The sequence below is a fragment of the Tamandua tetradactyla genome, chromosome 5, assembly GCF_023851605.1.
Source record: "Tamandua tetradactyla isolate mTamTet1 chromosome 5, mTamTet1.pri, whole genome shotgun sequence".
NCBI lineage: Eukaryota > Metazoa > Chordata > Mammalia > Pilosa > Myrmecophagidae > Tamandua > Tamandua tetradactyla.
The window spans coordinates 22243178-22270775 of NC_135331.1; the positions used below are offsets into that span (position 1 = coordinate 22243178).

Here is a 27598-nt window from a genome sequence, read left to right on the forward strand (position 1 = left end):
GTCCGAATAGATGCAAATGTTCTAAGAAATGATCATGATGATGAATATGCAACTATGTGATGATATTGTGAATTACTGATTATATATGTAGAACAGAATGATCATATCTTAAGAATGTTTGTGTTTGTTGTTATATTTTAAAAAAATAGGCATCTGGTGATGGCAAGTGCTATTGGCGGGAGTAAAGCAGGGGAGGCGGATGGGGAGTGCAAGATTGTGTGTGTTTGCATGTGCACACATGCTTGTGTGAATGCACATGCGTGTGTGCGTGTGCATGCACACACAATTTTAAAAAGGGTGGTCAAAAGAGTAGCCTTGGGAGACATGACAACTACATACCCTGTGTATCCCGAACGGGGTCCTGGATCAGAAAAACGATACGAAATTAAAAAAAAACAAACCTACAGAAACCTGAATAAAGGAAGGACCTGAGTTAGTAATAATCTATCAATACCGGTTCCTGAACTGTGACAAATGTACCGCACAAATGCAAGATGTGAACACTTGGGGAAACCGGACATAGGATAGATGAGAAGCTTCTAAGCTATCTTCTCAGTTTTTACTGTAAATCTAAAATTTTCCTACAAAATAAAAGTATGCACTTGAGAATGGCAGAAATGGTAATTTTTAAATTGTGAGTTTTTACCACAATTTTTAAAAGAAAGGAAAAATTGTCATGAATAAATAAAAGTCTATTTAGCAGTAATAAAAATAAGAACAAGCAGTAAACCTACACCCTCCAGATGGGTCCCTGGACCAGATAAGTCCTGAAACCTAGAGGGCCCAGCCTCTCCAGAAAATCAGCTAGTTCCATTTCCCTACCCCATATTAGTGACCGCTCCTTTCAATATGAAAAAGTTAGGATGGGTATAGCACAAACACCCCTAAAGAGAGGGATAGAAAGATCAAAGGTGATGATGGAGTCATACAGAGAAGATAGGGTTTAACAAATGAATATGATTGCTGAATCATTAAATTGATATCTCTTTTAGTTTCCAGTATCTCAGAGCAGCTAGAAGTAAAAAAAACCTAAAATTTTGGAATTGTAACCCATACCAAACTCTGAAACTCTACAACTAATTGTTGTGCTGTGCTTTGAAATTTATTGCCTTTTTGTACGTATATTATTTTTCACAAAAAAAGTTGATTGTGATGATAAAGAGATTTATTCCTTCTAGCCTCCTATATTCTGGAGCAGCTAGAAGGAAAAACCTGAGAGGATGATATGGTAGCCCATGACAAACTCTGGGATCTGTCCTGTAACTACTTATTGAAGAGTGCTTTGAAAACTATTGCTTGTTTCTTTCTTTGCTTTGCATATATGTTATATTGTACAATAAAAAAGTTAAACAATAATAATAAAAACAAGCAGTGGTGAAAGAAGGCCTCCTTGTAGAGGGGGCCTCTGAGCAGGGGGAGCCCTGCAAACGTCTGGGGAGAGCTCCCAGGTGGAGGCAGGAGACCACGGGGCCGCCGCGTACCGGGTGCACTTTGGAAGGGTCGTCGAGCTCCAGCCGGGCCACCACGCAGCCCACTTCCAGCACAGACCCCGGGCACTTGATGTACTTCACCCGGCCACTCTCCTGCACGTTCAGGGTCATGACCATCTTCATCACCTGTTTTGCAGAAAAGAAGACAGAGATGCCAGGACCAGCTGGTGCGGGTAGCACCCACAGTCACCCAGAACTAACGAGTCCTGAGCAGGGACTATGGCACTCAAGTGAAAATGAATCACTGGGAACTATCAAATGGAAAGGAGAGAGTGAACTAAGCATTTCCTGGCAGCCTACTGGGTGCCAGGCATGGGGCTTTTCGTGAATTCTCTCAATTTCCAAAGCCAGCCGGGGAGGCAGGTATTTATTAAGTCCATTTTACAAATCTGGAAACTGATATTTATTTCCAAAGGAGGCCTTTCTCTAAGAAATACAGAGTTAAGTCGTACATGTATAGGGTGAATGATTGACAAGTTCCTAAGCTAAGCCGTGCAAATCAGACATTTCGTGAATGGCTTCTAACTGAAAGCCACCCCAAACCTCCCAGGAAATCACTTCGTGACATGGAGAATCTGCTCGCAGTACCATCACCAGCCCCCTTGATTTGCCTTCCCTGAGTGTCTGGACATAGGCAGGTGGTGAGTTTTGTTACGCAGTATCGGCTGCAAACAGATACTCGCTTAGCGGTTCAGAGCTTGGGCACCTGCATTTGCTGAGCCTGGGATAGATGCCCGGTTCCTCCATGCACCACCTGTCATCTCCAGGCTCAGTTTCCCAGTTATAAAATGGAGCCTGATGACAGCAATACTTCACGGGACTCTCATAAGGATTAAATCAGATGAAAAACCGGGCACCGATCCGGAGGACACTAAATGTTAGCTACCACTGTTGCTGTAATTTAATTGTCATTACTGTTATTATTTTCCTTGGCAGCATGGGATGGACCTTAAGAAAAGGAACCCCAGCACCAGGCTGTCCAGGTTTGAATTGGGCTTCACGCCGCTCTGGACAAGCTCCTTCCTGGGCTGGGGCTCAGATCCTGCATGTGCAAAACACATCTTAGTTGTGCTCACTTCATGATGTTGCTGCAAAGACTAAAGAAGTAAGATGGATACAGGACGCTTAAGGCAGTACCGCCGCCTGCTAACTGCTTTGCGGGGGTTGGCCAAACACTTTTTAGTTATTACCATCATTATTATTACCTAGTCTTTATTCCTGGCAAGATGTGCATTTTTTTAGGTTTTCTAATCTGAAGACTGCAGGGAGTTTAGGCTGAGCCATACACACTGGCTCTGTGTTTCTAAGAAATTTGCAGATAGTGGCCAAGCTGAAAGGTGAGGCCTGCTGCCTCGGATATGGAAGCAACACCAGCTGGCTGGATCCCAGGAGCTCAGCTGCAGGGCCCCACTCCCTCCCCCAGAGAGAGCCCCCAGGCCTGCTGCCTTGTCACCTCCATCTCAGCGTAGCTGCTCCCAGCCTCCACGTGGCCCTGGTCCTCCACTGTGTACTGCATCAGCTTCCCAGCCGAGGGGGATCTCAGGACCGTCGGATCATTTTCTTTCTCAAACACACAGGTCTTGTTGCCGATGGTAACTCGGTAACTGGGAGAGGAGGAGTGAAGAGGAAGTAGGTGGAAGGGAACTATCCACCCAGTTAGCCCAAGTCAGGCTCTCCACATCTTCCTTTCCTAAAGACGGCTGTCAAGCGTTACCTTCGTGCAGCTTCAGGCCCTCTACATTCCCAGATGGTGGCCGTGGATGGTTATTGCAGAGATATTGGGAGTGGGTTAGAAAGCAGAGTGTGACCCTTTTCTGAATGAAAGCTAGCCCCCCACCTTTTTAAGATGAAAACAGTAGCTAATAATAATATTGCAGTTTGCAACAGGTAGAACAAGGAACACTTACTAAAGTATGAGAGAACAAGGAGAATTTACTATAGAATGAGTTCGTTATATAGGTACTAAAGTTAATCACATGGTCCTTTCTGATATTCATATTTGAAGTATGCTCTATGAGGACACACATTCAAATAGGTCAAAGCAGCCACAATTGGCTTTTATAAAATAATTCTGAGGGAATAATTGTAACTGGTTACGAAAAACAATGGGTTGAATTAAAGGATGGGTGTGTTGGGAAATGCGATTTTTTTCTTAAATAATCATGACGAAGACATACTTGAATTTACCTTATTTTTTACTCACCTGGAGATCAAGTAATGATTTAATACTCTGCAGCACTCAGATTAGAACAGGCTGGAGCTTAATAGGTTGGCCCATGATAGCACTTGTTGTTTTGGTAATATTGCATTTCAAACACATTCTACATGGCAGCTGAGGGCTCATAAGTCGTGAGAAGGAAAGGGTTGATGGCAGGTCTGTAACCCATTATTTCCCTTCTTAGATACACTGCAGCAAACCTGACCCTGAGCAAAACCCCTTGCAAACATCACCTGTTAAACCAGGATCTTCCAGGGGGTGCTGTGTGTCAATTATTCACCTAGAAATCATATATTTTTCTGGCATATACCCATGCAATTTATTCTTTACCTTTTCATGCAATATTTTACAAAACTAGCTGTTCACTGAGAGGTTTAACTGCACACCATCCTAGCACACACTCGCATTTTTTATAGATTTATTATTTAGGGGTGGGGCAGGGAGAGGGGGAAGAAATCCCCAAAACGGATTTAGAGAGAGTGAAAACTAGCTCCTTTTGCTGGCAACAGGCCTCAGCACAGAGCAAGCCATCCTTCCATTGTACTTCAACTGGGGAGAACATGTCGCACCAGCGGGACATATAATAATATTGCATACTTTGAGCAGAAGGAACATGGGTTTGAAAGAAATGATAAAACACTGCTGCTCTGGAAGTAAATCAAGCTTGTCTTCTTTTAAAACATCAAGGATGGGAAGGCTGTAAAGCTCCACTCTCTCACTGGAGCTTTTTCAGGCATTACGGAGCCATTGCCACCCCTCTTTATTTTCCCTGGCCAGGAATCTCGGCTACTCTGCTTAGCAGGAGTCACCTACATTTCATTGTGGGATCTCAGGACCGCTGGAGCCAGAGGATCTTTGGGGACCATCTTGCGAGGCTCCCCTGCTAAATGCTTCCAAGGTACGCTGTGTTTCTCCCCTCAAGGAGCATAGCAATCTTGCTGGTTGAATGTGCCGTTCCTCCCCACGGGATGAGCTCCAGGAGAGAGCAATCCCAGAGTTATCTCTGCACGTATCTCCATGCCCAGCGGGCTTTGATCAGTGAGTAGAGACTCAATAAAGAGCTGCAGTAACTGGTTGGACATCTCTAATCCAAGCCTGTCCTTAGGTGGCTGCAGACACTGCAGGTCGGAGACACCCACCACGTAAGTAACGGAGTTGGGAGTTGTGCCCTTTTCAGCAATGAATTCTCCCATGCTCCTAGAAGAGTGCTTCCAGGAGCCTTCCATAAACATCTGCCAGCTGGATGGAATTCCAACCAGGAGGCTGATGGCTCCAGGAGTCTCTCCCAGGATTTTGGTAGTTCATTTGGGACCCTGGGACCTGCATGCACCCTGGCGCCGTACTCCCACCTCCCACGGAAAGAGCTGGCCCCGCATGTCCAGCCCAGTGGGCATGGCGTCTCGCCTACCTGTCCACCTCCTCTTTCATGTAGGTGGTGTAGCTGTTTCCATTGTAGGACAGTAGCAGCCCTCCGTCGTTCAGCCGGTGGGCGTCGATCTCAATGTGAGAACCGTTCATGATGAGGACAAACACGGTCAGAGACTGCCGGGCCACCTGTGGAGATGCGCTCCATGCCACCACCTGGATGCCAGAGGCTGCTTGTCCCCCGGGCTCCCTAAACACCATCTCGCTCCCCCTGGACAACTAGCAAGGATCAGTAGTGCTCCATGGGACTCCTGGGACGGACAGACACCTCAGTCTGTCTGGCCTCAGCACTTACCTACCCCAAGGAAGCAGCCCCCGTGGCTGGAGAGCCCTGGCTTCAGGGAGCCACACCTGCCTCGTAGGTGGGTTAGTAGCTGCAGATGTAGCACCGGTACAGCCTGCTCTTGCTGACCACGTGCCCACACAACTGGGGCTTCCTTCCGATTCCTGTCTCTGAGCATTAGCCCACCCACACGGGCCCTTCCTATATGGCAGGGAGAGGGGGCCTCGCTCCGAGCGACCCAGCCCCTAAGGCTCCACTAGTGGCCTGCCCCCCAGACCCAGCTCTGCCCTGCATTTTGTAGGTGATTTGGGATGGAAGTGAGAGGTGCTGGCTCTGCATTCCCACCCAGTTGAAATACAGGCCCTGCTGACACATAGATCAATGTGTGAATTCCCTATCAGTAACCAAACACCCTAAGGGGCCTTCAAACCTATAAAATAAATATCTGAGGACAAAAGACAGTAAGAAATATGGGAATATGTATCACAACATTATTTATAAGAATAACAACAGAGTCAAACCAGCTGACAACTCTGCAATGGGACACTCTAGACCTACACAGCCCAATATAGTAGGCCTCAGCCATATGTGGCTATTTAAATCAATGTTAATGAAAATCAAATAAAATTAAAGATTCAGTTCCTCAGGTCACACTAACCACATTTCAAGTGCTCAGCAGCACCCAGGACAGCCCAGACATGGAACATTTCCAGAACATTCTATTGGACAGCCCGCCAAAAACTGGAAAAAAATTATTTGGGGAGTGCTGTCCAATAGACTGCTATTGATGCTAAAGAAAAATTTGAATAACGGGGGGAGATTTTATACCAGGAGTATAACAGTATTTGTACATGATCTCAACTGGGCAAAATCAATGCATAAGGAAAAAATAATAACTGGAAAGAGATCTGCTAAAATGTCCACTGATGGCCTCCAGGTGTCAGCACATGGTGGATTCGTTTAGCTGATTCTTTAGGCTTGTTTGAAATTTTGTTATAATGAGCATGCAGTACACTTACAAATGAGCTGGGTGGGGACCCCAGGCCCCCAAAGGTGGTCAAGAAGCATTATGGGTGCACAATTATGTGATTACTTTGTGAGCCACTGATTGTATACTGTGGATGGGCTGTTTGTGTGTAAAGATTTCTCAATAAAAATATTTTTATTTAAAAAAAAAGCAGAGGGTGTGGGGAGCAGGACTGGTTCCAGGGCACGTTCCCCTGCCCACAGCCAACATGAGCATTTGGCTGAGTGAAGCCTGAAAATCTTCAAAGCTGACCGTTCCATGTGTGCTTATCTTTATTAAAAACAAAGCAAAACAAAGTAGCTATTTGGCCTCAGAGGCTGACTTAAACTCTGTCCTCGTTCCCCTTTCCAGACATGAGCTGGACAGGCCGGGGCAGCGCAAGTCTCCTGGGACCCGAGCCCACCCCTCACGTCTTAGATGTTCTCTGACGCTCTCTGCTGAACTGACATGAAATGGCTCAGCAAGATAATTCAATGCTTCCAACAAAGGAGAGCAATCCCAAATAAGCTCCAGAGATGCTAGGGTAGGACCAGGGAAGGAGCCAGAAACCAACAAGTTCATTCTTGGTCCAGAGACACAGAAGGAAACTGGGCTCACAGCTCTGAGAAGGGCACATGGACCTTTACCAGCTCAGCAGAGACCCTGCTCGCCTCCATCTGGGCCTCTGTGTCCCATTCCACCCCCTGCAGGTTCGGACACTCACAGTGTCCAGGGTTCAAGGTCACGGAACATCTGAGAGCCTGGAGAACACGAGTGTTCAGACCCAAGCGTGAGAAATTTCACTCTGGGGACAGTTTGTTGAAGGAATAGAACAATTCCTTCACATCTGCAGAGGGCTGGAGACATCAGAGAAGCACAGGGTGTGCTGGTTTGAAAGGAAGTATGCCCCCTAAGAAAAGCCATGTTTTAATATAAATCTCATTTCTTAAAGGTAGAATGATCCCTATTCAATACTGTATATTTGAAACCGTAATGAGATCATCTCCCTGGTTGATGTGATTTAGTTAAGAATGGTTGTTAAACTGGATTAGGGGATGACATGTCTCCACCCATTTGAGTGGGTCTTGATTAGTTTCTGAAGTCCTATAAAAGAGGAAACATTTTGGAGAATGAGAGACTCAGAGAGAGCAGAGAATGTTGCAGCACCACGAAGCAGAGAATCCACCAGTCAGTGACCTTTGGAGATGAAGGAAAACGCCTCCCGAGGAGCTTCATGAAATAGGAAGCCAGGAGAGAAAGCTAGCAGATGACACCGTACTCGCCATGTGCCCTTCCAGCTGAGAGAGGAGCCCTGACTGTGTTCGCCATGTGCCTTCTCACTTGAGAGAGAAACCCTGAACTTCATCGGCCTTCTTGAACCAAGGTATCTTTCCCTGGATGCCTTTCAGATTGGACATTTCTATAGAATTGCTTTAATTGGGACATTTTCTCAGCTTGAGAACTGTAAACTTGCAACTCATTAAATTCTCCCTTTTAAAAGCCATTCCATTTCTGGTATATTGCATTCCGGCAGCTGGCAAACTAAAACACAGGGGGTCTTTACCTTGAGGATATACTTAATGTCGCCATAAATTAGCTCCACATCTACGATGTTCAGCAGAGAATCTGCTGGAAGAACCTGGCCCCTGGGAGAAAAGACAGGCCGAGAGTCAGCAGTGGGCAGGCTGACACCTGTGCAGCCAACACCTCAACTTTACAAAGCCACCCCAGCCTCCTGCCTCTCCCAAGCACCAAAGAATCCAACTGTTCTAAAAGAGCTAAATCTGATTAAAAGGCTAAGGAAGTGGATAACCCCCAAGGAACCAGACAGTTCTTAGACATTAAGGAAACGGCAGGGGTTGGAGGATGTGAAATTTTTAAAACGCTTTTCAGAAAGCAAAAGCCATAATGGCTTTTTCTAGGAAAAACGCCTATATAAACGGGATTCTGAGCCCACCTGTGGAAGAAACCAGCAGGTGAACTTTGAGCCTGTTAATGTTTGGATGCACTAAAAACTTTCATCCTTTCCAAATTCTTTCTGATAGTTTCATTTGCCTATTGCAGTGGCTCTCAACAGAGGGTGATTTTGCAACACATTCTCACGCCCACCCCTCAGCCCAGGGACATTTGGCAGTGTCTGGAGACATTTTCAGTCATCCCAGCTTGAGGATCAAGGGCATCCCGGGGGGAAAAGATCAGAGATGCTGCTAATCTTCCTGCAATGCACAGGACGGACCCCACCAAAAAGAACGATCCGACTCCAAAATGTCACTGGTGAGGCTGCAAAACCCTGTCGTAGTGAATAAAAAAAAGTATTTGCAAAGTCCCCTTGGGGGAATGGGGAGAAAAGGGGAAATATTCGACTTACCCATTTGGAGAATTTCTAATATTCTTGCAAGCAGTGGGGACAATCAAATCAATTGGGTGAGCCCTCGATCTTGGGGTGAACCCCTATGAAACTTATCCCCGCAAAGGATAGGCTAAGCCTACTTAAAATGAGGCCTAAGAGTCACTCCCAGAGAACCTCTGGCTCAGATGTAGCCTGTCTCTCTAAGTTGACACAGCAAGTGAACTCACTGCCCTCCCTGCTATGTGGGACATGATTCCCAGGGGAGTAAATCACCCTGGCAATATGGGGCAGAACTCCCGAGATGAGCCAGGAAACAGCATCAAGGAATTGAGAAAGCCTTCTGGACCAAAAGGGGGAAGAAAAGAAATAAGACAAAATAAAGTGTCAGTGGCTGAGAGACTGCAAACAGATGAGAGGTTTATCCTGGAGATTATTCTTATGCATTATAAAGATATTCCCTTTTCAGTTTATGGTCTATTGGAGTGGCTGGAGGGAAGTACCTGAAACTGTTGAGTTGTGTTCAGGTAGTTTCTTGAAGATGATTGTATAATGATATAGCTTTTACAGCGTGACTGTGTGATTGTGAAAACCTTGAATCTGACATTTCTTTTATCCAAGGTATGGACAGACAAGTAAAAAAATACAGATAAAAGATAAACAAATAATTCGGGGAACGAAGGTTAAAATAAATTGAGTAGATTGAAGTACTAGTGGTCAGTGACAGGGAGGGGTATGGGGTATGGTACGTATGAGATCTTTCTTTTTTATTTCTTTTGCTGGAGTGAAGCGAATGTTCTAAAAAATGATCATGGTGATGAATACACAACTATGTGTTGATACTGAGCCACTGTTGTACACCATGGATGGAATGTTTGTACGTCAAGAATGTTTATATGTTTGTTAAGGTTTCACAATAAACATCTAAAAAATTTTTAAAAACCTGTCTCTGTCCTAAAACGGGTCACTTTCTGATTCAGGGGAGAGTCTGGGAAAGAAACCAGGTGGAGAGGTGACCTTTCACCCACTCCGCTTATCAAATCTACCTCCCTCGACTCTGAACTCCTGAGTCGTATTATGATATAACTTACCCAAGTCAGCAAGAATCTGAGCACGGCCCGCATCCCTACAGCTATTGCTCAGGGCATGTCACAGAGGCAAGCACCTGAGAAGGTTCACTGGCTACCCCACGGCTGGACTGTATCTATATAAAGCAGGTCCTGCCCTGCATGCCCCTGAGGGGAAAAGAGTCACCCCCGTGCCCTACCTTTCCAGCGAGTGGAGGAAATCTGTCATGCAGGTTCTGAACATTGCATCTGCCACGTTCAAGGCTCCACATACCACCCCAAGCATGACGTCCGGCTTCTCGGCCTAGGAAAGGTGCGGTACTTCGTATCTATGGCAACCATACCCATGGGGGCAGGGGACCACGACGACCCAGAGGGGAGATGCAGGTGGCTTCTGACCTGCACTTTCTCAGTGATGAGGTGGTCCAGCCACCCGGTGTCAATGTCATTGTTCTGAAAGCTCTCCGTCTCCAGGAGGTTGATGAGATATTCCACGGTCGTCCTGAAGTCACCCCGGATGGACAGTTCCTTCAAAGCCACCACCATGTTTCTGGAGGGGAAGAGCACACGTATTGTTTTCCGAATTAGCATCCGTGTCAACAGACTTCCCAAGACCACTCTAAATGGGCTTGATTCTTAAGAGCTAGAATAGCAACGTGGTTAAGAGAGGGTGCTGAGGGCTCTCAGCTCCACCACGGCCTGGACAGGACGTCCTGGGCAAGTGGCTGAGCTGCCCAGTTTCTTCATCTGGAAAATAGGGAAATAACCCCAACTTTATACAGGTGTTTGAAGATTAAAATGAGACAAAAGCACTTGGTAATTGACCAATAGATGCTAGTTGCTATAAAGATGATTAACTATCACTACCATCATTAGCCACCACATGTCATTCTGCCTCTCTCCCACTTCACTGATTCAAATTCCCCCCGTGTCCCTAGAGCTGGTGCTGCCACCCTCTCCCCGTGCACAGAGGGGGTGGGTGCACCTCAGAGAATAATACTGGCTGATAAATTATCATTTCCCAGAGGAGCCTCCGACCTCAGAGTTGAAACCGCCACTACCTAGGAAGTTAGAAGGAAACTGTTTTGGGGGAAAATGCATTAAAGAATGGCAGGGCATCAGAAGCTTCTCTTCCTGGGAGAGAAACACACTCACTCTTTTATGGCATTCCTAGGTGGTGTTAGCTGGTGTGAGAAGACGCAATAACTGAACTTACTTTACAAGTGAGAAAACAGAGCTGTAGGGAGGTCAAATGGGAGAGTGAATAAGCAACAGCAAGTCTGTTGTGGGGCTTGGAACCTGGGTCTAAGAGTTAAGCCATTCCCAACCAAAACCACTCCTACCAGTCCTAAAGAACACCTAGAGCATTATATAAGATTCTGCAAAGGTTCCATTTAGAACCTTCCAGAAACCTACAACCTCCAGATAGGTCCCTGGACCAGGTCCTGAAATGCAGAGACACCAGCCTCTCCGGGACATTAGCTAGTTCCACCCCCCTATCCCATATTATCAACAACCCCTTCCAACATGAAAAAGCTAGAAAGAGTATAGCCCAAACACTCCTAACGAGTGGGGGAAAGTTCCAAGGTGATACTGGAGTTATATAGAGAAGGTCGGGTTTAACAAATGAGTATGATTGCTGAGTCATTAAATTGATACTTCTTTTGTCTCCAGTATCTTAGAGCAGCTACAAGTAAAAATCTAAAGTTGTGGAATTATAACCGAAACCAAACTCTGAAATCTATCCTACAACTAATCACTGAAATATGCTTTGAAATTTATTGCTTTTTTGTATCTATGTTATTTTCAACAAAAGAGAAAAAAAGAGAGAGAAGGAGGAGTATAACAGAGAAGACAGGATTTAACAAATGAGTATGACCGCTGAATCATTATATTAATATTTCTTTTGGTCTCCAGTATCTTGGAGCAGCTAGATGAAAAACAAAAAAATTACGGAACTGTAACCCATACCAAACTTTAAAATCTCCTCTACAACAACCTGCTAAAATGTACTTGGAAATTGACTGCTTTTTTGCATATGTGTTATATTTCACAATAAGAAAAGTGTTAAGCCATTAGACTCAAGAGTGACCAAGGGGCCCCAGTCTTCTCAGGACATTCCCAGTGTTTGCTCTGAAAGATCCTCTGTCCTGGGAAACCACTCAGTTCTGGGAAAACCAGGACAGCCAGTTACCCTAATGGACTCCGAAATTTTTCCACTGACTGGTCATTCACAGTGTGGGATGAGCCACAGGTCTCTGATATGGAGTAGGCTGAGCTGACCCCCTTCCCACTGCCTCCTATTAGCCCTCACCTGCTACAGCCCTCCATAACCTCCAAGGATCTGTTTTTCACTGAGCATGATCAAAATGAATTATTCTCAGCTGGCAGAGAAGGCCCAGTCATCAAAACCATCAAGCCCCATTTAACTTGTGGCTAAAGTAAGCATCCCAAGCCAGATTTTAATACTTTTTAAATGAAAAATGGGATTTTTCACTCCAAAGGACAGTTATCCGCCCACATGAGAATATCTGATTTAAAAGGCAACTTGGAAAAAAAAATAAAATAAAATAAAAGGCAACTTGGCCTTTCACCTTTTTGAATCCATGTTAAGGCAGGAGAAATGAAAGGTATGTAATTCAGAATTGGGGGGTACCCCTTTATCAGCATGGGCTTCTCAGCTGTGCAGAAAATATGGGCATAGATGAGAAATTTAGGCACAGACATGAAATAAAGCCCTAATAAGGACTGGGAAGTAATTATAAGATTTAAATTTAAAGTTTGGTTTTTTTTTTGTAAGTTACAGTATCCGGTGCTTTTTACATTTCTATCACCCTGAACATTCTTTGGATCTCCTTCAAATCAGACTTCTAAGTTCAAAACTAAGTGACCCTGGACGAGCAGCTCATTTTTACAGCATAGATCTGAAACACAGGAAAAGGGCAGCCTTTGTCCTTAGAATGCAAACCCAGGATATTTAAAATAAGGTCTGCCCGTGAGTAACGTGAGTAACGTCCCTCGATCTCCTAAGGTCTCCTAAGGTGCTACACGTAGCACCCGAAGCCCCAGGCTAGCTTTCTGTTTTTCCCAAGAAGGAAGGAAGGAAGGGAAGGAGATACTGACGAAATGGCCTCTTCCCGGTTCTCGCCCCAGGAGAAGCAGTGCCCAAACTGGGAATCTGCAAACTCGTGCAAGCCGCCGGCAGCAGCCACGCTGAAGTAACCCCACACGTTCTTGCTGCTGCGGAAATTCAGTTCCTGCACCGTCCCGGAGCTCGGCTTAAAACCCTGGAGCCCAGACAGAGCAAAGTGGAAGAAATCGTTACTCCAGATACATTTTTAACCCCGCGTGTCCTGCCAAGTTCATGTTCAGGGTTCGCCCAAAGACTTGCCTCGTCTGGGTTTTCACTGGTGATTCTGGCAGCGATGACGTGGCCTCGGGCGAGGGGAGGGCTCAAAGGGGTTTCAAAAGAAATGGGCGTCACCCCCCAGGGCGCCTCTCCGTACAGAAGCCGGATATCCTTCAGCCGGTACAGGGGCACACCCATGGCGATCTAAAACGGAGAAATCCCCCCCGAGATCGTCAGTCCCACAGGGACTGCCCCAAAATGCTCATCATGGTTCTAGATGCAATGCAGGGAAGAATTTAAGTGACTTCAGATCTACTGAGCACCAGCTGTGGAGGCAATACTGGGCTATACTGAGGAAGGAGAGGCGGAGAGAGAAAAAGCCAAACGGTACGATCTGTCCCCAGGAGCTTGGATGTAGTTGGGAAAACGAGCAACATTCACGAAGCAACATCACACCGCAAGCAAAATACATACGTCAAATACAAGCTAAAGATGGTGAATACTGCTGGATGTGGAAGGAGCTGTGCAGCTGGAGAGTTAAAAAGGGCTTTGTGACTGTCACAGGAAAAACGGGGCTTGAAGAATGAGTAAAATACAGACAATTATGGACAACACCTTTGCCAAATGATCCCATGTAACATCACCAAAAATGGGGTATGTTGACATGGTTGGCCTCCTGATGAGATGCACAGAGAAGGACAGACATCACTGGCTAGTACTCTGCCAAAATGTTTAATCTAAATCTAATCTGGAAGAAGGCCGTGCAATGGTGGCTCAGTGGCAGAATTCTCGCCTGCCATGCCAGCCCCTGGGTTCAATTCCCGGAGCCTACCCATGCTAAAAAAAAAAAATTAAATCTAATCAGGAAGAAACAATGAGATGAATCCAAACTGAGGGACCTTGTGCCTGGACCCTTTAAAAATGCCAATGTCAAGAACGAAAAACTACAAAGACTGGGGAAGGTTCTGATTAAAGAAACTAAGAGACATGACAACGAAATGGAACGTGTGACCCTTGATTGGATCCTAGACTTAACAAACAGCTTTAAAGGGACATTATTGGGACTACCGGGGAAATGTTCATGTGGACGGTGTATTAGGTAAACAGGGGACATCACTGCTCTATTTCCAGAGCGTAGTAATTATATGGTGATAATGGAGCAGAATGGCCTGGTTCCTAGGAGATACTTATACTAAAGTATTGAAAGATTAAGTATTATGAGGGTTCAGTCAAACCATCTCTCAAAAGGTTCAACCCAAAGCAAGGTAAGACACACAGAGACAGAGAAAGCAAAAATGTGGCAAAATGCTAGTAACTGGGGACACTGGGGACAGGGTGTGTGAGTATTCACTATATCATCCTGGCAACTTTTGTGAAATTTTTCAAACTGAAATATATAAATAGACAGAAATAAAAATTCTGCTGAAGGAAGGAAAGAAGGGAAGAAGAAAGGAAGGAAGGAGAGACAATTATTTTTTTAAATGTAAGAATTCCCAATAACATAGGAATTCATAACTAAGACTCATGAATTCTCAATGGGAGTGATACTGCCCCCAACGGGGTCAAAATTTGTCACTGTGGGGTAAAAAAAATCTTACTCTTTTATATATAAAGCACAGATAAACATACAGCACCTAAACAGGCATATGGTATTTCGTGGGCAAGGGATTAGGAAAAAAACATATAAAAAGGCTCCTTGGGAGGTGCAAAAATGAAAAAAAGGTCAAGCACTGCTCTGGGTCTGCAAGTGGAGGGGAGGGGAGGGGTCCATTGAATGCCCTGGAATTGTACAAAATATATGTTTCCAAGGACAAACCACAGCTCTTGCCAGTTTCTCAAAGGGCTTTATGACCAGGCAAAGGTGACAAACTGCTTAACAGAAGTGTTTCACCTTGCACGGTTCTCAGAGCTACTCACGCACCAAGATAGCCATTCCCCAGCGATAATCAACTGAGACCTGGTCAGGAAGGTCTCAGTCTAGAAGAGGACATGTCCCCCGACCCAGGGCAGAAGCAGCTCCGGGGATGAGCCCATTTCCTCGCCTGTAGCTGGGCAGCTGGCAGGTTGACATCGGCGATCATTTCTGTGCACGGGTGCTCCACCTGCAAGCGGGGATTCAGCTCCAAGAAGTGGAAGCTGCCATCCTGGCTGTAGAGGTATTCCACTGTCCCTGCGCTCACGTACCCCACGGTCTTGGCCAGGCGGACGGCACACTTCAAGGAAAGCAGAAACAGAAGGGCTGGCAAGAAGTTCCCATCGGTTTTCATGAGTAATTAAAAATGGTGGCTTAGAAATTCCCCCACCCAATGCACACGTGCAAAATTAAGTTAGGCACCTCTTAGATCAGCTATTCCAACAAACCCACACAATTCTGAACTCATTTCTATGATGGGTCTCTGGCCTTTTCCTCTTCTTTTTTTTTTTTAATGCCATTTATTTATTGAAGAAATGGAGTTCTTCATTCTGGGGTAGAATTTCTCATGATCCGGATTTGGGGGATACATGGTATCGTTCAATATGTTCCTCTATTCCCTATAATTTTATAATGTAACCATAATTTTATAATGTAATACCTACATCTGAATGCTCGCCTAGATTCAGACTCGGGTTTTTAAAGACTACCTCGTGGGGTGGAGAGGCTTTGACCCTCCCACTGAATCACATCAAAGGCTCATGATGTCTGGTTGTCTTTCCATGAATGTCTTTAAGGTTGGTAAGTTAAACCAGGTGTTGTCAGCTTGATTCATCCATTATAAATTTTCTCATCAAAATCATACCTAATCCTTTGAGCAGTCATTCATCATTGCTCAGAAAGGACCCCTTGTTTCATTCAGTATTCCAAAATGGTAATTTCCTAATTCCACTACTCCTCATGCATTTATTAGTGGGCAATCTGTAAAGAAGAACTTGCCCTCATCAACTGATTGGAAGCCCTAAAATATACTTAGTACAGGGAAGGCAGGATGGCTGTAAAGCCCCACAGTGCTATTCTAGAAAGGTATTGATTTCCTACAAGTGTGATCTGATAGGCTGGGTCTGACATGAAAAGGCTCTAGGCAGTGGCAGTGCGGAAAGGAAAATCCATCTGGATTGAAGCAGGATTGGGTTTCAGAGGCTGGAAGCCTTGCTTCCTCCCAGGGTTAGCATCTTCCAGCTGGTTGGCAATCTCTGGGGCTCCCTGGCTGTCCATCATGGCAGTGTACGTGGCAATGTCTTCTTTCTCCTCGAAGTTCTGTTGACTTCCACCTTCTGGCTGTTTCTCGTGGCTGCTCTTCCCAGCCTCTTCTTGAACCCTCACCCCATCTTACTCTGACTTGTAGAAAGTTCTTGCTGGTACTGAGCTGAAATCGCTTCCTCTACAGCTGCCCACCCTAGCCCCCAGCTCCGGAGAGCCCACCTGCTCCATGAATTCAAACACAGCTGGAGTGGCGATGGTGGCTGGTGCCTCTTCAATGATCTTCTGGTGCCGCCGCTGGATGGAGCAGTCTCGGCCAAACAGGGACACGGCATTTCCATACTGGTCGGCAAGAATCTGGACCTCCAGGTGCCGGGCATGCTGGGCCAGCTTCATGAGGAACACAGGGGAGCCAGGGATCTCACTCTGCACCTGGGAGGAAAGCAGAAGCACTTACTTATCTCAGGAAAACCAGGGCTGGGGCAGGAAGTTCTTCAAAGAGAGTGTGTAGCAAGGGCTATGACGCAGCTATGGGACTCATTCATGATTTTCCTCACTTTTTTTTTTAATTATATGGGCAGACACCAGGAATCGAACCTGGGTCTCCGGCATGGCAGGCGAGAATTCTGCCTGCTGAGCCATTGTGGCCTGCCCCACACTTTTTAAAATTTTTTAAATGCACTGTGCTCCACCTATGCATGCCCCCTTCAATCCCTATGGACCCTTGGCAAGCAACCACTGAACTTTTTACGGTCTCTGTATCTTGCTTTTTCCAGAATGTTGTATTGTTGGAACCTACAGAAAAGCCTTTCTAGCCTAGTTTCTCCCATTTAGCAATATGCATTTAAGGTTCCTCTATATCTTATAGTGACTAGAAAGTTCTTTTCCTTTTGATTGCAGAATACTATTCCACTGCATTGATGTACTGTGGTTTGTTTATCCATTCACCTAAGGAAGGACATCATGGTTGCTTCCAATATTGGGCGATTACAAATAAACTGGCATAAATATACGTATGCACATTTTAATGCAGACATCAGTTTCAAGCACATTTGCATAAATAACTAGGGCTGGGATTGCTGGATTGTATGGTAAATTTATATTTAATTTTATAAGAAACTGCCAAAGTGTCTACCATTTTGCATTCCCCACAGCAATAAACAGGAGTTCTATTATTCCATGTCCTAGACAGCATTTCAGTATTTTTTCTAAAAATATTTTAGCCATCCTAATAAGCATCCTGTAGTATCTCATGTTGTTTAAGCAACAATTCCTTAATGACATGACATCGCACATTTTTTATAGGCTTATTTGTCATCAGTTTATTTTCTTTGAGGAGGTTATCTGTTCAAAACCTTTGACCATTTTTTTTCTTTTCACTATTTATTTTCCTTAACTGAACATCTTTCATTCTGAAAAGAAAGATTTTTCTTAAGCAATAAAGATGGTTGAGGAGGCGGGCCACGGTGGCTCAGCAGGTAAGAATGCTTGCCTGCCATGCCCGAGGACCCGGGTTCGATTCCTGATGCCTGCCCATGTTAAAAAAAAAATGGTTGAGGAGAGAGTCTACTTTCTCAACAGATTTTATAATGTCACATAGGTCTCTGTGAAGAACCTATTAAGAAGGCCAAACAATAAGATGTTGTTATTTCTTTTAAAATGATTAAAATTTTTATTTTTCCTAAGGCAAATTTTGTTGTAATGAGATGTCTCGATTGGGCAACTAATACACCACCGAAGGAGAGCAGCTTTCAAGGAGATATTTTTGCTGAGGGGACAGAGTTGACACTGGCTGATGAGTACAATGAGGTTAAGCAGCAAAGACAGATCTCGTACATAAGAATATCAGCTAAAGTGGTGACAACACCAGTTTACACAATTAAGAGACATCCTCCCAACTGTTCCACTGAAGTACTATGGATTTTAGATACCGTTGAGAAAAGCACAGTTGTACTTTAACATCTGTTGAGACAATACAAATAAATATGCCCAATTAATGGCAAAAATGCAAAACTTGGTAGCCATTTTCACAGCCATGCAGTTTAGAAATGCATCCTTTTGTAATCTCACATACACACGTGTCATCTCCTGCACACACACACCACTGTTAAAGAACAGAAGAGGCAACAATAGTGTCTACCAGTCAAGAATACGTCTTCTGACTCACCTATTATTTAGTTACGCGACATGAATCCCTCATTCCACATGGCTCCATAGAGACTGTCCCCTGGGTCAGAGAGGAGCCAGAGGAAGGACAGCATTTGTCAACCTTGGAGAGAACTTTAAACAATGCCGCCTCTGCATCTGGAAACCACCACAATGGCAGGGACTTGACAGAAAGGTCACATTTCCCAGTAGAGGGAGATTGACCTTCGCTGCCACCAAAGAGAGGTTCTTGAGGCCCGGTCACTTTTATATCAAAACAACATCAATAAGGCTTTGCCGTGTCTACTGTGAGAATGAAGACTATTCTCAGCAAGCAGACTCTCAACAGGCCAGCAAATGTCGAATTCATGCTGACAGGATGCGCAGTTACCATGAAGGGCCCCAGGGGAGCCCTGTGCAGGGACTTTGAGCCTATCAATGAGGAACTCGGTCTCCTTGGGAAGAAAAAGAAGAGGCTTCGGGTTGACAAGTAGTGGGGAAAGAGAAGGGAACTGGCTGCAGTCTGCAGTCCTGTGGTCGTGTACAGAACATGATCGAGCGCAGCACTGGCCTCCATCATGAGACAAAGTCAGTGCCTGCTCAATTCTCCATCAATGTCATTCTTCAGGAGAGTGGGTCTCTTATAGACATCCAAAATTTATTGGTGAAATAATATCCACAGTGTTCTAATGAGGTTGGGCATTGCTCGCTCAAGCCCATGAGTTAATTCTTGAAAGAGCTGACATTGAATTTGTATCAAATTCAGCTGCTTGGATTCAGCAAGCCACATCAGTTAAAAACAAAGATATCAGAAAATTTGGGGATGGTATCTATGTTTCTGTAAAAGGAACAGTTCTGTAGGGCTGAAGAAGATGGTCTAAGAGTTGTCCAGCGATGGAAACAATTAGATGCCAGACATATTTGTGATATTTTAAAGATGCAATGAAGTTCATGTGTTGGTTGGGACATTTTATTTAAAAAAAAAAACAAAACATACCTATACTAGAAAGAGTTCAACATTGCTATTTCTATGTGGACTTGAGAATTAAGGTAAGGCTTGGAAGCCGTGGAAGCAGAATCACCTCTAAGATGGAATTTCATACATTAAAGAGAAAAAGATCCATGGCTTGTCCACTGGAATCTGGTGCTACATTCTATTCACAAGCTCAAATATAAAGTATATTTCAATCCCAGACCAGCACCCATGCTCCAGCTCTTCTTTGTCAGATTTATCCTGCTCCAAAGAAAACAAGTAAGACTTCACACAGTATCATTTTAAAGTCTGGCACATGAGAAATTCTCATTATCTTGGGTTCTGGCAGTGCCAGGACTTGTTAAGTTGTCAGGAAATGCCAAAAGGCTTTCCAGGGCAATGCGATGGTGGCTCAGTGGCAGAGTTCTCACCCGCCATGCTGGAGACCCGGGTTTGATTCCTGGTGCCTGCCCATGCAAAAAAAAAAAAAAAAGCCTTCCAGCATAAGTGCTTCAATGGTACTAGAACACCAGGAGCTACCCAGAACTGGACATGGCCATCTCTTGTCCTTGTGGCACTAACTCTTCCATGTGAAAAAATGTGCAGCAAAGATCATTGGTCCTAAGAGCAAATGCAATTGGAGCTTTCCAGGACCTGAGAAGTCAGTCATCTGCCACTGTGGCAAGGTATAAGTCTTCAAAAGGGAAGCACAGCAATCCAGGGAGCTAATATGGGCATCACTGTCATCCATGGGAAGGCTGAGCTAGGTGTGGCAAAGTGACCTCAGCCTTTTACCAGTGTAGGAGTCCCATATAACCACATTGGTGTCATAAGAAGCCATGACAAACAAGGCAGAGTTGGGAAACAGGGGTGGAGAGTCACAAGAGACAACATGACTTGAGTGGCCCTTTAGCTTCTGGATTAATACGTAGGTCCTCATGCTCCAAAGAAAGACAGAACTTGGCTCCAGCTACAGAGCACAGCATGCTGCAGTCTGGCATCTGGTGAGATAGAGCAGCAGTAAAACCACTAAGGCGGCCCAGTAACACCTGAATTTGTTTACCAAGTTTATATTCATGTATCAGATGCAAAGGGTTTTGTTTAGCAATGCACAGAACAACATCAGACTGCCAAGGGGTGTGAAGCTCAGCTCTCTCACAATGTCTCAGTGGTTGAAAAGATTCAAAAGTAGGAGCCCTCCCAAATCTTGATTTGCCCATCATTGAGTCCCATGGGCAAGAGATGCCTGGAACTTGGCATGCCCTGAGCTTTCTGCTAGGTAGAGAAGACAGTTGGGTGGAGGCCAACTTCCAGACAACCTGACCACAGTCCAGGGTCTTCACCTTTGGGCTGCCTCGCCCTTGTGGATCATTTTTGCTGCTTCAGCTTTTGGCTTCAGACTTTGTAGGGATGAACAGCAACTCCAGCAGACAGGGGATACAGCCTGATGATACGGTGTCCTTGAGACCAGGCAAACCAGGACAGTGTTAGGAGAAGGTGAAGTCTAGGTTTCACGGCTCGACTTCCAATTGAACTGGTGGGTGCACCTAGGTTTGAGTTCGGCCAGCAGCAGTGGCCTCTCTACTGCCTCCCTGGAGGATACGTGTAGCCCTTGCACCGCCTGCCACCACCCCAGTCCCAGCCCAGGCCCACCCTGGCCATTTTTAAATAGGATTGTGTTCTTACGGTTGGGTTTTAAGGGTTCTTTGTATATTTAGAATAAAAGTCCCTGACCAAACTCTGAAATCTGTTTTACAACTAATTGTTCAATGTGCTTTGAAACTTATTGCTTTTTTGTATGTATGTTATTCTTCACAAAAAAAAAAGAAAAAAAATACATTCTTAGGTTTAGCTATGGCATTTTAATCAGGTCTCAGTTCAAGGACGGTCAGCTGGTGGTCTAACAGAAGCCTACATTCCAGAGGAGACAATTAGTTATTCTGTTTTCTGTCTATCAAGATCAATAACCTACTCCCTGCTAATCAGAATGCTGCAATGTCAGAAACAAATCTCTGGTGTTTACTAGCATTGGCTGGCATAATGTTATATATGGAAATTAAAAGTAAAAAATAAAAAAATATATGTATCCTTTGTCAGATATGTGTTTTGCAAATAAATATTTTCACCCAGTTTCTGGCTTGTCTTTATTATTATTTTTTTTTTTAGAGTGGCGACACGTTTACAGAAAAATTATGCAGAAAGTAGAGCTCCCATGTATTATCATTTTTTCAGCAGCTCAAAACAACACAAATTTATTATCACACCGTACTGCAGGCCCGAAGTCTGATATAGATCTTGCTGACAAAAACAAGATGTCAGAGGCAGCATTCCTTTCTGAGGGTTCTAGGGGAGAGTCCCCGTTCTTGCTCATTCAGTTGCCCAAGAGAAGATACACTGTATGATTTCAATTTTTTAATTCATTGAGAGTTGTTCTGTGCCCTACCCTATGGTCTATTGTGGAGAATGGCCATGTGCACTAGAGAAGAACATATATTCTGCTGCTGCCAAGTAAAGCGTTCTATATGAGATTGCTGGGCTAGCTGGTTTGTAGTCTCGTTCCAGTCCAGTATCTAGTCCAGTCCTATATTTCCTTATTGCTCTGTCTAGATGTTCTATTCATTACTGAAAGTAATATAGTGAAGTCTCCTACTAGTGATGTAGAACTGTCTTTTTTCACCACTCAAATCTGTCAATATTAGTTTCATATATTTTGGGACGCCGCTGTTAGATGCATATATGTTTATACTTGTTATGTCTCCTTGTTGAATTGACCCCTATATCAGTATATAGTAACCTTCTTTGTCCTGAGTAACAGCTTTTAACTTGAAGTCTATTTTTTCTGATATTAGCATGGTCTCTTCATTAATTTTTGGTCACTATTTACATGGTATATTTTTTCCAATTCTTTCACTTTCAATCCTGTGTCTCTGAATTTAGGGTCTCTTGTAAACAGCACATAGTTGGGTCATGCTTTTTTACTTATTCTCCTGTTGATTCCTGCATTTTGACTGGAGAGTTTAATCCATAAATATTTAAAACTACTGATGATACAGGACTTTCTTCTGTTGTTTTGCTATTTGGTCTTTGTAAGTCATATACCTTTTTTATCTCTCAATTCTTCCATTAGTGCTTACTTTCATATTTGTTTGTTTGTATTGTACCATTTTGAGTCCCACCTCATTTCTTTCTGTATATAGTTTTCATATATTTTCTTTGTGGTTGCCATAGGGCTTAAATTTAACATCCTAAATCTACAACAACTGGTTTGTATCAAATTAATTTCAACACCATACAAATACACCGTTCCTATACCCTTCAATTTCCTACCTTTTTGTTGTACTTGTTACAAATTATATCTTTACATATATGTCCAAAACCATAGTTTCATCAGTATTGTTTTTGCATTTCCAGTCCAGTATCTATAAATGCAAAAAGTTGAATTACACACCAAAAAATACAATACAATGAAATAAATACCTTTATAATTAATACTGGTCTATATTTCCTTGTGGTGCTTTGATTCACTGTCCCGGGCTTGTACTTGTTCATGGCATTAGGAATTCCCTCATTGAGTGCTTCTCTACTCCCTATTTAAACTCTCCCCCCCCCCCCCCCACTTCCAGGTTCTCTATTGTAGGAATGAAAGTAGGTAATCCTTTGCTCCAGGTCTCTCTGACTTCATTGTTTCTTACACAGTTTTAACTGTCACGAAGTTGCTTCTGCCTATAAGGCATGTTTTGGGAGGGTGAGCCAGAGAGACGTTTCCTGATTCAGATTTTCAGGTGGCCACTCATTAGATTGGCATCTACTGAGGCACCATAGTGTGCACGTGGGGTTCACGCTGCTCCGTCTGGAACAGGGCCAGGGGAGCACCAGCTGGCTCCACACCATGCCGGGAAGGGAGGAGAAGAGGGCCTTGCAAGGGTACACAAGTTTCTCCTACTTTCTCTTAAAGCTGTGTTTTCTTTTGGCATTCACCCAGTTACTACAACCCTTTAACTGTTTCCCAGAGTTCTAAGGAAGACCACTCGGTCAGTTTTGCCTAGTTGTTCAAAGATTCTGTGGGGAAACAGCACCCTGGGGACTCTTAGGCTGCCATCTTGGTGGACCAGAATCCTTGACCATTTACTTCTCTTTCACCTCTCTCAAAGACTTCCAGGTTCTCATCGGATTTTTAAAAAACCAAACATTGTGAGAACACATAGTATAGAAACTGAAATTGCCCCACATCTTATATCCTAAATATAATGCTGATTTATCATCGGGAACCATGGAGACAAGAAAGCAGAGGGAAGACATATTTAAAGCGCTGGAAGCAAGAACTGCCAGCAAGAATTCTGTATCTAATAAAAACAGTCTTTCGAAAACAAGGGAGGGAGGATTAAGATATATCCAGACAAACAAAAGCTGAGGGACTTCATCACCACTAGACCAGGCCTACAAGAAATGCTAAAGGGAGTTCTACAGGAAGAAAGGAAAAGACACTTAGAAAACTGACTGAAGCCCCATGAAGAAATAAAGATGCTCAGTAAATATAACGACATGGGTAACTATAAGTACCAGCACTGTTGTATTATGGATTTGTGATTCCACCTTTTACTTTCTACAAGATCTAAAAGGCAAATGCACTGACAGATCAATAGTTTTGGATTCATAATGTATAAATACACAATTTTTGACAAGAACAGCATAAAAATAGGGGGACAGGGGGTCATTGGGACATAGTTTATGTATGCTATTGAAGTCATTCAATCGGCATCAAAACAAACAAGACTGCAAAGATTTAAGGTGTGAAATTTAAGCCCCATGGCAACCACAAAGAAAATATCAGATAATATGCAAATTCTAAGAGATAAAAAGTAGAATACAGGCTACCAGGGGTAGCAGAAAGTGGCAATGGGGAATTAATGCAAAATAAGTATAGGGTTTCTGTTTGGGGTGAAGGGAAAGTTCTAGTCATGGATGGTGGTGAGGGTACTGCAATACTGTGAATGTGATAATTCCTCTGAATGGTATGCTTGGCAGGGGTTGGGATGAGAAGATATATATGGTATATATATTTCCATAATTTTAAAAAAAGACTGAATGATAAACTAAAGACATAATGGCAGTTAAACATAAATGATACTGGATGGGATCTAGGAAAGGAGGAGAAAAGGCTCAAAAGGACATTATTGGAACAGAAGAAAAAATTGGAATACAGAATGCTAAATTTCTTGAACTTGATAACTGCACTTAAGCTGATAAGTAAATATCCTTGTTTGTAAGAAATGTTCAAGGAGGTACTATATGTTCAAGCTGTATAATATGTGCAACCTGTCTCAAATGCTCAATAAATAGATGATGGACGGATGGACAGACAAACAACAAATAGGATGATATGGCAAAGGTGGCAAAATGTTAAAATCAGTGGCGCTGGGCTTCTGGGGAAGTGGGAAAACGTTGGAGTTCTCTGTATGGGGTTTCCATTATTTTTGCAATTGTCCTGTAAGAGTTTAAAATTATTTCAGAACAAAAAGCTTAAAAAATAATAACAATAAAATTTTACGAATGTCTATATATAAGCACACATAGTGAAAGTGTTAGAAAGAGACCCAAATGCTAACAGTGGTTACATGGGAGAAGAGGAGAGGGATTAGGAAAGTGGTAAAGGGGACTTTTCTTGTCTTATCTTAATATATGTCTGAATTGTTTGAATTTTTACATTGAGCACATTTCCGTTTTGTACTCACGTAATTAAAATTTAAAAATTTCAAACCTGTACAACCCCTCAATGCAACGTGGGCTCCAGATTCGATCCTGAACAGAAAGAGGACATAAGTGGGGAAACTAGTAGAATGTGAATCATGTAGAGTTTAGTTATTAGAAATGTAATGGTGTTAATCTCTTAGGTGTGACACGTCACATATTTATGTATGATGTTAACATTGGGGGAAGCTAAAGGGTGTACAAGAACTCTCTAGACTATTGTCACAATGTTCCTATAAATCCAAAATTATGCCACAAAAAAATACTCCCCAAAACTAGGACAGTCCAACGAAGACAACATGGCAGTGAGACTGCTTCTTTACGTAATGCACACTTAGGGCGGACAGGTGGAAATCGGTAGAACCTTTCTAGAAAGCAATTTACTTATATGTATTTATAAATGCATGTAAAGTGCATGCTATTTAACTAAGTCCCTCATCCCTTACGTCTTTATCCAAGAAAATAATTCAGAGGGAGAAAAACTAAGTATTATTTGTAGCATTAAATACCATATTATAATGAAGTATAATCGTAACATTTATAATAACGAAAATAGAACCCCCAAACATTTAACAACAAAGGAAAGGTTTGACAAATGAGGGTACAGCCACATAAGGAATATTATGCAAACACCAAAGTAAAACCGTGAGGACTACAACGACATGGTCAAATGTTCATAACACACAACTTAGATTTTTTTGAAATGTAGGTCAAAATCTCATGCAGATCAAATACATACAACTTTTTAAACTATCCATGTGATATTTTTTCTTTAAAAAAAAATACATGTGCACTGGCTCTGGAAGAAAATCTAGAAATATTAAAATATTTGGGTTACATTTGGGAGGATTGTTGGTATAGATTTTTCCTTTTTTTTTTAATTTAACATAGCTACTATAATAGACACAGTGTTTTAAAAGTCAGCTACAAATAAATAAATACACAATTAGTTCCTACAATTAAAACTAATGATTCAGAAAATTAAAATTAAAAATCCCAAGACTACTAAAATAGCCCATCCCTTGCATAGGCAAACATATTCACGGATATTGTGATGTAGCTCTGACATCATTTACAGATACAACTGATTCAGAAAATCAAGCAATCCAATGAAATGCTGTAAAGACCAATGCAAACAATGGCCTTCTCGGAGTAAAAGTGTACACATTTGCTTCAAAATACCGTGCGGCAGTGTATCTAGCTCCACAGCTACAGACTAATGCTAATAGAAATGATCAGGTGGCCAACGATCCCCAAAGATGTACGACAAAATACAGAACAGGAAGGAGCAGCTCACTTGTCTGAAAAGAATTGGGAAGTCCTCGGCACTCTCTGCCTTCCGGATTCCTTTCCCTCCACCGCCTTCAGAAGCTTTGATCATCAGCGGAAAACCAATTTTTTCTGCTGCCTGGGGGCAAAGGACAAACAGAGGTCTTTAGAGGTCAGACAGTTCCCACCACTAAGAAGACAAGGAGAAGGTTCTGGCTCCTTGGCTCCGGCAGGCTGTCTTTTTACCTCCAAGCCCTCCTCTACATCTTTCACGCAGCCCTGGCTGTACACGTCTTCTGGGATGCCGATTCTTTCCCCCTGCCGCAGGCTGTCCTCCGCCCACTCCACAGTCAGACCTGCAGAGTCACAAAAAATACTCATTCCTTCCAAGGACAGCAGAAACCCACCCAACACAGAGACCACAGGTACCCCCCTCCCCAAAGCCTCTCAGGGTTGGGTGTCTGGACCAACAAAATACAGACACATTCTGTCAGCTTCCATCCGCGGCTTTTAATTGTTCTTAATTGAATGGGAAATTAAGGTTAAGACATGAGACTGAGTCTACTAAAAGCAACCATATTAACTTGAATCCAAAAAATAAAAAATCCCAATACTACCACACGGAGAGTCATTTATGAGTGAATCGTTATTTTCTAAATCCACTGAAGATTAAAAAAGTGAAAACATAACAAACGCACTTTCAGTTCCCATTAAAAATTCAACCTTTAAGCAGTGTGGACAACCAAAGCTATAGGCTGAGCCCCCAGTCTTGGGATTTGTTCATATGAAACTTAACCCCACAGGGGACAGGTCAAGCCTACTTAAAATTAAGCCTAAGAGTCAGATTGACAAATGAGGGTACAGCCACATATGGAATATTATGCAAACACCAAAGTAAAACCGTGAGGACTACAACGACATGGTCAAATGTTCATAACACACAATTTAGATTTTTTTGAAATGTAGGTCAAAATCTCATGCAGACCGAATACATACAACTTTTTGTTCTCAGATGTGGCCTCTTTCTCCAGCCAACACAGCAAGCAGGCTCACCACCCTCCCCCTGTCTAAGTGGGACATAACTACCAGGGGTGTGGATCTTC

The 27598-nt window shown here is 43.4% G+C and overlaps 1 protein-coding gene and 1 pseudogene across 15 annotated transcripts in view; both read right to left on the minus strand.

The window, feature by feature from the left end:
• Positions 1 to 27598, minus strand: part of ACACB (acetyl-CoA carboxylase beta) — a 171332-nt gene that overhangs the window by 62649 nt on the left and 81085 nt on the right. For 14 of the 15 annotated variants that reach the window (XM_077160094.1, XM_077160093.1, XM_077160087.1 and 11 more), the window contains 12 exons: positions 26742 to 26851; positions 26524 to 26634; positions 16583 to 16792; positions 15228 to 15398; positions 13228 to 13389; positions 12960 to 13123; positions 10236 to 10386; positions 10037 to 10140; positions 7987 to 8068; positions 5117 to 5262; positions 2944 to 3094; positions 1482 to 1616 (listed from right to left, as the gene is read on the minus strand). In XM_077160094.1, coding sequence (XP_077016209.1) covers positions 1482 to 1616; positions 2944 to 3094; positions 5117 to 5262; positions 7987 to 8068; positions 10037 to 10140; positions 10236 to 10386; positions 12960 to 13123; positions 13228 to 13389; positions 15228 to 15398; positions 16583 to 16792; positions 26524 to 26634; positions 26742 to 26851 — 1697 coding nt within the window. The remainder of the gene's footprint in view (positions 1 to 1481; positions 1617 to 2943; positions 3095 to 5116; positions 5263 to 7986; positions 8069 to 10036; positions 10141 to 10235; positions 10387 to 12959; positions 13124 to 13227; positions 13390 to 15227; positions 15399 to 16582; positions 16793 to 26523; positions 26635 to 26741; positions 26852 to 27598) is intronic. The other variant, XM_077160095.1, reaches the window with a different exon arrangement.
• On the minus strand, positions 17022 to 26516 carry LOC143683768 (WD repeat and SOCS box-containing protein 2 pseudogene; annotated as a pseudogene).